At 40.8% G+C, this 12211-nt stretch overlaps 1 protein-coding gene across 4 annotated transcripts in view; it reads left to right on the top strand.

Annotated features, from left to right (window-relative positions):
• The window catches only part of GOLIM4 (golgi integral membrane protein 4), a 79591-nt gene that overhangs the window by 44932 nt on the left and 22448 nt on the right, over positions 1-12211 (top strand). For 2 of the 4 annotated variants that reach the window (XM_044251736.1, XM_044251735.1), the window contains exons 2-7: positions 1832-1906; positions 3062-3111; positions 4419-4472; positions 5800-5950; positions 9681-9763; positions 10285-10368. In XM_044251736.1, the coding sequence (XP_044107671.1) occupies positions 1832-1906; positions 3062-3111; positions 4419-4472; positions 5800-5950; positions 9681-9763; positions 10285-10368 (497 nt within the window). The remainder of the gene's footprint in view (positions 1-1831; positions 1907-3061; positions 3112-4418; positions 4473-5799; positions 5951-9680; positions 9764-10284; positions 10369-12211) is intronic. The other 2 variants (XM_044251738.1, XM_044251737.1) reach the window with 1 other exon arrangement.

Genomic DNA, 12211 nt, shown 5'->3' with positions numbered 1-12211 from the left:
GTTGCATTGGATCCTTTATAGTAACAGCACTGGCAGGGGAAGAGGTCATCTGGCAAAGAAAATAGAACCCAGGTGGACAAGGGACTGGGGCAGGGATTGTTGGGTTCCCTAGTGGGAAGCTAGGGCTGGTGGGGAAGCCGAGACAGGCACACACGCTGCCGGCGGATGACACCGTGCCAGTCTGGGTGGTGGCCGCATTCTGAGGGGTGTGCACAGAGGTGTTAGCAGAAGTGTGAGTAGAGGTCGGGGCTGTGGTAGCTGTAGAGGGAACCCGGGAAACAGAAGGTTTCTGTGGCTTGACAAGATGAGACATGAAGCGTGGGGAAAAGGTGGAGGACGCAGGAGATGCTGGAAGGAGGACAGCAGTAGCTGGTCACTGGCAGCTGTGACCCTGGAGAAAGGGCCAGAGGGACAGGGCATCCCTTCGAGCAGCAAGGGGTTATAGCAGGTGTGAGGGAGGGGGATGGCTATGACCATGGCCCTTTGGGAAGGCCAGTAGTGTTAGGCAATTGGGTGTGTTGTACCTGGTGAGTGAGTGATTGATGTTTGAATTTTGTCTTAGGTAGCTAAAGGCAGCTGAAGACTGGTAGGAGAACCAAATGACAGCTTTGGCTTTGTTTGGCCAGGAATGAGATCATATGTGACCATAATGCTGCACAAACAGGACTCAAAGCACACCTCAGAAATTCAGGTTTTTCCCCCCTTCTTCGCCTTTTACAAACCACTCTGTGAGGCTGGGTTTTCTGTCCTGGAATGAAATATTTACAGTCTTGGATTCTTCTCGACTTCTTTCAGATTAGGAAAAAAAAAAGTATTAATAACTTTTATCCATAAACACAGTCTCGATCTAGTAAGTATTACATCTGGTTTAGTCCATATGCATACATTTTATTATATAAATAAAATACCCATATTATTAATTTATTCTTTCAAAGGCAGAACTTTTCCTACTCTTCCAGCTCCTGTTTGCTGTAGATGTGCAGCCTGAGGTGGGAAGGAGAGATCTGATAAGCTTCTCCTCCTCCCTGTTTTCCCCCATGACATCCATACTTCCTCTCTGCTCACCAGGCAACACTGGCTTCTTCAGTATAGACAGGGCAGGTGAGGATAACCGAGGACAGGGAGGTCTGACAGCATGGCATCAGTTTGCCACTGGCATCTTGCCATGGCAGATGTGAACCTGACCTTCATAGGTTCTCTTTGAGTCCCTCCCCACTTCATTCTGTGGCTCTCGCATGGCCCTCCCCACTTCATTCTGTGGCTCTCGCATGGTGTTTTCCTTCATGTGGAATGCACCATCTCTTTCATGCCAGTAGGGTTGCTGAGGTTTACTCACGGGTCCAGCAGCCTTAGTTCCGGCTCAGATCATGTGGACTTGGCAGTACTCATGGGATAAGTAGGTGGAAAAACCCCAGAGTCTTTAGGAAATGCTGTTCTAATACCTAAGAGAGAGGTGGGAGTTAGAAATATGGATGTGGGGCTGACTGCGGTGCAATCGGTGGTAGAAGTCAAGAAAATGGATACATTTGCCCAACAAAAGACAGGGAACCTCACAGAGAAGGTTTTGAGAAGGAGCCGGCAAAGAAGGTGGAAGGAGGGAGCATTCTTTCAGAGTATTGCTTCTATGAAGGAGCGGACTGTGCAGAAGTCAGCTCAGACTTGTCATTGTGGCTATTTTTACCCAGAATATGGAACTTACAAATGCTCACATTTTTATTTTATTTGTGAAGACTCTCAAGTGTTGTGCCCCCTCCCCGTGTTGAAAATTGATACTAGTTTTACTTTGGAATTTCTAATTATTTGCAGACAAATTTTAACTTTTTTCTTTCAGTTGTGTATGAACACAGATCAAGATTAGAGAAATCCTTGCAAAAGGAAAGACTTGAACATAAGAAAGCAAAGGAAGGTAAATATAAATGCAGTTTGTGTTCTTTGTTTTTTTTATCATACTCCCCTTTGAAACATTGTGTGCTAGCTTTACTGTTTTGTTGTTGTTGTTAACAAATTTCTCAAATCAACTCTAAGTCACTTTTATAGGTAGACAGAGAAAGTCAAGCACTATGTTATGCATCATACAGCACAGTAATTTCTGCTCAAGACTGGATTCCGAATCTTTCATTCAGTGTGCCGCCTTGAGCTAGTCACGTTACTGGTTACACATATTGTATCAGAAGTAAACAGCTTTTCATCTGAATATTACACACATATGTTACTCATGCCTGAAAGTTCTGTCCATAAAGAACCAGGAAGTAACAGCATGTGTTTCTGGAATAGGACAGATTTTATATGTTCATGTACACACACATGTAGATACATACATACATACAGATATGTGCATTTACAACATAATAAATTGATCACATTGTATGGTGTCTCTCTCTCTCTCTCTCTCTTTTTTTGCTGTTGGTATGGTATCTTTTAAGTTACGCACTTGTTTTCATCTTGTGAAGGCTTTTATTGGCATAGCTGATTGGTTCCATGTGAAAAATTAGTATCTAGCATAGGCTTTATGCAGCATGTGATTTGAAATGATCCACATTCTTATTTTTATTTATTTGCTCATGTTTTGTGAAATCATGTGAGGAAATATTAATTGGGTATTCTGTTTAATTATGTTGGTGTGGGGTAGAGGGAGGGAAAAAGGGAGGGCAGTATGGGTTAGGATGTTTTACTGACCCTTGGATTAAACCTGTATGAAGAATAGGAGTTTAACATCATTAAAATACTTTGATAGGATTTGGATTTTCCTTGTCTTTAAATGCAGAATGATTTTATAGAGCCATCTAGTGGATAATAAAGCTTTAAGAGCATTAAGATGGTTTTCATGGTTTGAGGTCTCTTTTCAAGTCCTGAGTGATTTTAGCGTGCCATCTAGTGGAGAGCAATAAATCATCTCTGTCTTTAGATGTGCCTTTTTTTCCTCCCCTCAATTTCAAGGAGAGTTAATCACAGAGTGCACGTTCTAAATTCATTTTTAATTATTTTGTTAAAATGCGTATTTTCTTTATTCAAGATATGAATGAGTTAATTACACTCAATTTTCTCCACTTTTTATTTTCAGATTTTCTTGTTTATAAGTTAGAAGCCCAAGAAACACTAAATAAAGGAAGGGTAAGTTTTGGATTTTTTCCTCAATTATTTTATGAATAGGAGAGGGAAGTAATAGTTGTAAAATCTTTTTGTTGTTAAAAAAAACTATGTTGATCATTGGGGCTGTAGGGCTGAAATACACACACATACATACACACACACATATGTATTTATTGCTGCCCCAAAATCCTGCAGTGTTACTCTCACAGTCCAAATTAACTGGATAAAAGCAAATTTTTCTCTTACTCTAAGAAAATATATAACCATTAGTTCAATGAAACACTGACATCAAAATGTTTAATACCCCAAAGGGGTATTAAAACTGAGAAGGGTCAGTTCCTCTGAGAGCTGGGAGGCTGTCAGCTTTCAGCCCTTCCCTCCTCCAAAAGCCCCAGCTAAAACTGTATGCTTTCTGTTTGCATTTCATAATGTAGCTTCTTTGTAATAGCAATAAAACAAAGCAACAGAGCAAAAATGCAGTTCATTTTAGAAATTGTAAAAAAATGGAAGAAACAACTGGTTGTGGGTGTGCTTCTGTTGGAGCCAAAGCGGGGGTTATGGCACATCAGGTAGATGACCCAGCGAGGGGAGAAGATGGTTGGGTGTCTTGTGCACAGACTACTTACAGCTTGCCCAGGACTATGGATGTGTGTGGGGTCCGTGGGTTCCACATGTCCGGATGTTCAGCTGGGACTCACACCTATACCACCGGAGCATGGCTTAGGCTCGCTTCAGCCCTGGCTCTGCTACTAAAGGAAAGTTTGCCCTTGGCTTATTCTTCATCCTTTCTCCATCTCTTCATTCTGTGAAATGGGAATCTCATTTGGGTAAAGTAATATATGGAGAATTCCTTATCCACTGAAGCACAGGGAAGAGAAAGCACCTTTTCTCTCCACTTTCTTAAGGTTTGCAAAGCTTACGGGGCCTGGACCTAGTCAGTTTACCCCCATGTCCCCTTGGAGCACTGGGCACAGTGTATCAGCCATGCACAGTGACTGTCTCGGGACAAGTTCCTTGTGCAAAGAACCTTAGCTCTGCTCAGGAGGGGAAGTAAATCATTTCCAGGTCCCCTGCTACAGTGCTGTTTTATGATCCCATGTCTTGCTTTTTCTTTATTAAACTCTAGCAAGCTTACAGGAATGTTAAGGCTTCATTCCTGCCATTAAATAAAGAGATGGCCCCAGAGACATCGTGGTTCAAGCATAGAGTTCATTGTAGCTTATATAAGTGAAATAAATGGAATTCTTCTGTTAAGTGCTTTAAGATATGTTTAGCAAGAGAGCTAGACTCATTATCTTTATGTTAACTATTTTCTTTTCCATTTACAGCAAGATTCCAATAGTAGATACAGTGCGTTGAATGTGCAACATCAGATGTTGAAAGTGAGTAATTAATTTAAAGTTGTTCTTTATGAATGAATGAATGAATGAAAGAGTTAAGTAACTCAGGTGATTAAGGAAAGCTTACAGAAAATTGATTTATGTGGTAGGATGGTACATTAAAGTTATATTTCACTAAAAAATGACGTAGAATTGTAATGTTCCTTCATCTTACCACCCAATTTCAACAATTTTAGTTAGCTTGTTTTACATTTTCTTGCAAATCAGTCTCTCTGGTCACAGAATTTTTAATTTTATTCTTCTCTTTATCCTTTAAGGCTTTTTGGTTCGTGTTTGCTTGCTCAGTTTCTCACAGTGGTTTTCCTTAGATGTTTCTTTTATCTTAGGCACACTGGAGGCAGTAGAACGATTAAACGCCTCCTTCACATTACTAATATTGAATGTGTCCTTTTACCTACCAAAGGAACACGATTTATATTTAAAGATTCTCCTTCTTTGGTTCTTGGGTAAAACTCATTATTGTGTGTCAAGACGACTTAGAAAGAGAGGGAGAGTGGAAGGGAGAGATTCATGATTTCCGTCAAGATAGCAGAGGGGAGTGGATGCCATCAAGTGTGTTGCACAGCAGGCCAACCCTGCCATGATCTCTAGGCCTCCAGCCTCCCTCCCTTACCCGCCTCGCTTTTTGTCTGGTGGTGTCTTTCCTCCTGTATCAGGAGAGCGAATGCTCTTTATTGAAGCCAGAAGTTTTCGTGGTATCAAGAAAGCAGTGCATGGATTAAAACAGACCATCCTTTAACATTAGCATTTGGGGACTGTGGGATATACCTGGATTGTGATTTCAGTGTCATATTGTGACTAGGAGTAAGGTAAATAAGAATCATTCCATAAACAATGTGTATTACTTGCCCCAAAGGGAAAGAAATCCTTTTATTTTTTTTTAAACTAGATTACCAGGAAAATTAAAGAAAGGAAATAAAAAGTGTTGCTGGGAAAACATCAGATTGAAAGAGGAAGTCTGGAATAGCTGTGGAGGGGTAATTTTTCTGTTAGCTTTACCTTGTCTCCACAGCAATTTGAGCTGCAGGGAGTCTCCCCAATCCTTCCCCTTTCCATCTCCCATGGCTAAGTTCTAACTTCTTGTTGTTTTTGCCGACAGTCAAAATGAAGGGGAAAATTGTTTTTGGCCATGATCCCAAACCCTTGATTTGAAATGTAAGGGAAATGGAGGGGAGGTGCCCCAATTAAAAGCAACCCAAGGAAAACAGGGCCTCCTGCTTCATCTCTTCTTTCTTGAGAGAGATTGGCTATAGATTCTGTGGTATAATTTAGAGAATGTACATCTCTGCTCAGGTTCTCATCTTTGCAGAGTCAGCACGAGGAGCTGAAGAAGCAGCACAGCGACTTGGAGGAGGAACATCGCAAACAAGGAGAAGACTTCAGTAGGACGTTTAATGAACATAAGCAGAAGTACCTGCAGCTACAGCAAGAGAAAGAACAAGAGCTTTCTAAGCTAAAAGGTACTTGGAAGTCTGATTAGCTAGTTTATATGGAAATAACTACTCAGTTTAATGTTTCAGTAAAGCAGTAGAATTGGGTTTGTTTGCATGGCGATGGATTCACATTTCCAAGGTGGTGCTTTACCCCCCACTTACTTCTTTGTAACATTTCACAATTATCCTTATCCCTTGGGGTTTGTTTAGGAAACAGAATAGAATGGGGCACATTGGCCACACCGGGCAAGACAGCTCTCATTTTACATGTGTTGTAAGATATTTAGATCTCTGACCCCAACTCGCAAAATGCCCTCAGTGCTCCACATTCAGTGTGATGAGTGATCAAGGTCACCCCATGCATTTCCTGATCTCCAAGGGGCCAAAGAAACTAGTAGTAGCTCTGAAAAGCTCAGGATCCAGAGTCAGAGCCTGGTGACCCCTGGCCTCTTCAGTTACTAGTTATATGACATGGACAAATGGTATGATCACCACAGGTAATCATCTGTAGAACTGGGATACTCATAAAAAGTTATCAACTCCATGGTGAGTTCTGTGAAGTGTGTAAACCTGGCGATTCACAGACATGTACCTCTGGAGCTAATAATACATTATATGTTAATAAAAAAATTAAAAATTATTTTAAAAATAAATAAATAACCCCCGCCAAAAGTTATCAACTTCATAGGATTGGTGCGAGGATTAAATAATTTATGTAAAGCAGCTAGGACAGTTACTGACATATGATCAGTGTAAGCTTGAGGTATTTTCATAGTATTTTTTTAATAAAGATTTTTATTTATTTATTTGACAGAGGTCATAAGTAGGCAGAGAGTCAGGCAGAGAGAGAGGGGGAAGCAGGCTCCCTGCTGAGCAGAGAGCCCAATTGGGGCTCGATCCCAGGACCCTGGGATCATGACCTGAGCCAAAGGCAGAGGCTTTAACCCACTGAGCCACCCAGGTGCCCCGAGGTGTTTTCATAGTAGTAGGAAACAAATTGTATCATTCTGAGTGTATGCAAATTCTGAAAAAGAAAAATATTGTGCAGTCACCTATTCAGGTGCTAAATAGGTTTGAAGTGTGAGAATTGGTTTAAAAAGTCACATGGTGCTTGTGAAAGCAACGGTGAAATCCAGGGAAGGTCTGTGGTCCAGTTAATTCTACTGCGCCAAACAATATTTTGATTTTATATAAGATATCATCATGGAAGGAAGCTGAGTGACAAGTACTTTGATCTTCTCTGTACTTTCATGTGCAGTTTTGTCTATAAGTATTTTCAAATAATAAGTTATAACAAAAAGGCACACAAGAGTTGAATAGCCATTGAGGCAGATTACGAAGGGTTAAGGTGGTCTTGAGTGAGTTGGGCCATGTCTACGCAAGAGCTGTAGACATGCAGGGATGGTGGTTGGCTGTTGGTGATCTGGCAGACGGTGGGGGTCATTAAGATAACAAACAGAGAAATGTTGTTACAAAGGAAGTATAAAGCATGTTTTCTAATGTCTACTCTATAGTCCTTTCTTTGAAGCCAAGTGCATTTAGAGTAAAATTTTAACAAATTATATGTAGAAGTTATAAATCAGAACCATGGAAAATAGGAGGACACAAGTATGTGAGTTCTGCATACTAAAATAATTTAAGCCTCATAACCTGGTCTGAACTTTCTGGCCGCCAGGACAGAAAGGGAAAGGCAGTAAGTTATGGGGCTCTTATCATCAGAAAGGGAACATACCTACCCTGTGTGGGGGGCACGGGAGGGAGAAACAAAGGGGAAGAAAGAGAAGAGGCGAGAGAGAAGAGTATTTCTGGTCTCAGTTGATTTTTGGAGGAAATTTCTCAGAGGCCTTAACAGGGTGTGACAGTGCTTTTGATGACAATTTTATGAGTAGTTTCTCCGTCGGCACTTTTGCTTGATTCTGATCTTTGATGAAAGCTTCAGACGGTAAGTTAAACGTATGGTGATGGATGCAGGTCAGTGGTGGCAACTCAGACATATAATCCAGGTAGTCTCTGGTCAAGTTTAATGTGTTACCAGGGGAGAACTTAGAATTCCTGGGAGAGAAACTGGTCGCATGGAAGCTTAGATAATTATTCTTTTCATTTCTGTTATAATAATAGCTGACACTCAACAAATGTTTACCATGTGCTAGTATCAGGTGAAACTCTTCATGTAGTTACTTTATTTTAATTCTCACAACAACCTGTAAGCTAGGCATTGTGCTTAGTCTAATTTAACAAAGGGAGAAACTGAGGCTTTATAAACTTAAATAACTTACTCAAGGCAATACAGTTAAGGCACAGAAGCAACTGCCATTAGGTTTATGGTCTGAAACTCTTTTAGAAGCTAGCAGTTTGGGTATTTGTGTGTACGTACATGTGTATGTGTGTGTGTGTATGCGTGTGTGGTGTGTGTGTGCGCGTGTGTGTGTGAGAAGCCCCATCTGGTCAACAGTACACTGACAGTCCCCTTGGATTGCCAGTGGTGTCCTATTTTGACCTTTGAGTTAGAACGTTCCCCACCTTATTCTTGACCTCTCCCCTACACCCAGTTAGCCATCCAGAGCTCAGGGGTGAGGCAGGGACGATAAAGGCATAAAAATGGACAGAAAATGTGATGAGAGACGGCAACGGGCACTTCGCTTCAGTGCTGAGTGCCACACTGGAGAGCTAGTGTTTTGTCTGCAGTTAGTGACTTCCACTCAGGGACAGCTTGCCCAGCACAGCGCAGACTCAGACCTGCTGTCTCAGCATTATTAACAGCCTCCCCTTTCACTTTCAAAGGGGTCTCCCACTGAAAAATGAATTATGTTATCACCTGCCACCATTCACCTTCTGCTGAGTCTTGTCACCTGAGAATAGCCTCATGTTGCCAGGTCTTAGTAAACCCAGATTTTTGATTTTTAAGTGATGCCAACTCTTCATATGTGGAAAACCCCTCATAGGCCAACACTGCAGAGCTCGGGGGCGGGGGGAAATGTGAGTTGGATTCAGCCCCGGGACTGTCAGTTTATAACATCTAATGTCCAGATACAGCAGAAGTAAGAAATTCACCAAGAGGGTAGGAGAGGGGGGCCTGGAATCTTTAAGTCACTGAGGCTGTTCCCTGAACAGTAGGCTTGAGATTAAAGAGATTATAGGACTTTTCTCAGACCGCTACAACCTCACATTGCTGCCCTGGAAGGAACTGTCCTATTGCTTTTGGGAGGGGAATTTGTATCAGGCAAGAACTCACTGGTAGGAGAAGGAAAATATACTGAGAATTTTTAAGCAGGTAAATGAGGTTTCTCTCTGTCTCTTTGTTTCTTGAGTTATCTTTGTAATTAAAATACTTTTGGGGTCTCTGGAAATTATTCATGCTATGAGAAATAGGATTTGTACTTTTTGTTAACTTTCTTTGTAATTTGTGGAGAGACTCAAATCTTACTCCATCCTCGCCCGTTACATTTTATTCCTGAAGACTTGCTTACAGAAATACTTCATTTTTAACTCCTGAGTAACTAGAAATCCTTACTTCTGCACTGTGTGTAGCTTCCTTAAAAGTATTTAAACTGCCGAACCAGATTGCATTAGAACGGCAAGCTGAATCCATGTCACATCCCAAAATAATAGAATTTTTCTTGATTTGGCATACAATACTGTCAGAGTTAAAAACAAATCCTAAAAATAGTTGTGTGAAGGTTTAGATATGAAAATAATGGAATCAGAAGCCAGAAAAATCTCAAGGCTTTATGCATGATTTTTTTCCCCCCACAAATAGAAACCGTGTACAATTTGAGAGAAGAGAACAGACAGCTCCGAAAGGCACACCAGGACATCCATACACAGCTCCAAGACGTCAAGGTAAAACAAAACCTGGCATCTGACTGCTTAGTATTGCCCTGCTTTACCTTGTAGAACAGCTTTACGAGTCATTTCCTAATTGACCTCCATTACAAACCCACGTTGTTATTTTGGGCTTTGCGTAAACCTGGAGTGTGCCCGCTACTTTTACCGTATCTGCATTAGAAGCTAAAAGATGGTCTGAAAATCCAAACATTTTCATTAGTACCAAAGTGATTCTTTGGCTAGATGGTCGGATTTTAATAAGCTTTTTATTTACAAAAGTTTATTAATAATGAAGTATTTTTTCCTTTAGTTTTGATTTCATTGTAAGGGATTATGATACTTAGAAAGCTGTTTTAGATTTCAGAATACTACCTTACTGTATTCTCTCTACAATGATTTTTACACTTAGCAAGTGCTTCAAGAACAGCGAACAAGCAGGCAAGCAAACTATGTTTGGGTGCTCATACCACTGTCAGCCAAAGAAGAATCTGTCTTAGAATGTTAAATCTCAACATGTAAAATTCTTTTTTGTGTAGCAACAGCATAAGAATTTACTCTCCGAGCATGAACAACTTGTAGTGACTTTGGAAGACCACAAGAGTGCGCTAGCTGCTGCACAGGTTAGAAGGGTAGCAGCCTCTGTCGGTTCTCATTACAATCTGCTTAACACTTCCGAATTTCTTTATGCATGTAGTCTCTTACAAGCCAGTCTGCAATGAGTTCTTAGGACAGAGCTCTCCTGATCCTGAGGATCATGCATGCTTTCAAAATTCAATCAAGAGACTATAAAATAAGGTTTTGATTATATTTTTGCACTGGTTGTGTGGTACCCATGACGGTCTATACCCTCCACCAGCCCCTACATGCCATGGTCAAATGCTTGTTTAAATCACAGATATCAATCCATATGTATGATCTTCTGCCCCTCTCTGACCTGTGGTGATGCTTACGGGATCTATAGGATTTTATGATGCTAGCTACCAAACAAATTATTGTCAGACTTTTTCTTCCATCCCTCTCTCCCTTGCTTCCGTATCCCAACCTACACAGACTCTTTTTAGGACTAGCCTTATGTGTTCTTGGCCAAATTACAGAAAATAAGAGATCTCATGTCAGTGGAGAAGGGGAAATGAGTCGTAAATTCCGTTTTTCAAAGCCTAGAACACTCCCTGGCACAGAGCAGGCCCTCAGGAGTTATTTATTGAATGTACAAATGAACGATACCATACTGTGTTTTACAGCTTTCTAGAAGAAGTAAACAAACAGGAATGGCTAGCTTAGTCACTAGGTTTGTACTTTTTTTCAGTTGGAGGAATTAAGAGGAAAACCAGCTATCTGTCTTATCGGAAGACTATGTGTAATTTTTTTGTCTTTGTAAAATTATAAAAAGTAGAACATGCTGGGCCCTGACCCATCTCACAAACTGTAGAATCTTTGTTCGTGGGACTCCTTTTCAAGGTAGCCATTGAGTATCCCTATGAAACTGTAGCTGTGTGGTAATTTTTTACAGGTGTACAAATTAAATTGTCTTTAAGAGATAATTTCATTTAAAACCTTCTTTATTAAAAGAATAAATAAATAAAACTTTCTTTATAAAATTTTTACCAAATATTATTTTATTTGAGGCTGTTTTTCATGCTGAAAAATGCAACAAACCAATTTGAATATTCTGTGTGCTGTCATGGCCTCAAATATTAGACTAAACAACAGTGTGAAAACCAGAGAAATGTAAGTAAAATAGTGCATTAATGACCAAAACCAAATTCTGTAGTAAGCACATTGGCAGTTTTATAGACAAGATTTTGTAATAGAAAAAGATTTTATTAATGTAACTGATGTCTAGTATTCTATTTCTTTAAAAATATTTTCTGCTTCTTTGAGAAGGGGCTCAAGTTGGTCTGACCACCACCCCCTTTAAATCATTCTGCCAGAACTAGGTGTAGTACTTAATAGTCCCACCTCAGATCCCCATATTAATACTTTCCCCTGGATCTTCTTAGAAAAGAAATGCTGCTTCAAGTGTCTACCTTTCTTATGTAAATCATCTTATGAGACTGTGACGTGACATCCTGATTTTTTTTTTTAAAGATTTATTTATTTATTTGAGAGAGAGTGAGAGAGTGCAGGTGCATGGCGGAAGGGGCAGAAGGAGAGGGAGAGAGACAATCTCTAGCAGACTCTGAGCTGAACACGGAGCCTGACGTGGGGCACAACCTCTCGACCCCGAGAGCGTGACCTGAGCCGAAACCAAGAGTTGGATATTCAACTGACTGAGCCACCCAGGTGCCTGACACCCCAGTTGAGAGAGGGGACGGCAGGTACAGAATAGAGGGACGCCTGGGTGGCTCAGTCGGTTAAGTATCTGCCTTCAACTTAGGTCATGATCCCAAGGTTCTCAGATGGAGTGCTACATCTGGATCCTTGCTCCTGGGGAGCCTGCTTCTCCCTCTGCCTGCCCCTTGC

Source organism: Neovison vison, chromosome 6 (assembly GCF_020171115.1).
Source record: "Neovison vison isolate M4711 chromosome 6, ASM_NN_V1, whole genome shotgun sequence".
In the NCBI taxonomy this organism is placed as follows: domain Eukaryota; kingdom Metazoa; phylum Chordata; class Mammalia; order Carnivora; family Mustelidae; genus Neogale; species Neogale vison.
Note: the sequence above shows the minus strand (reverse complement) of the source record. Positions and strands in the feature narration are given on the sequence as shown.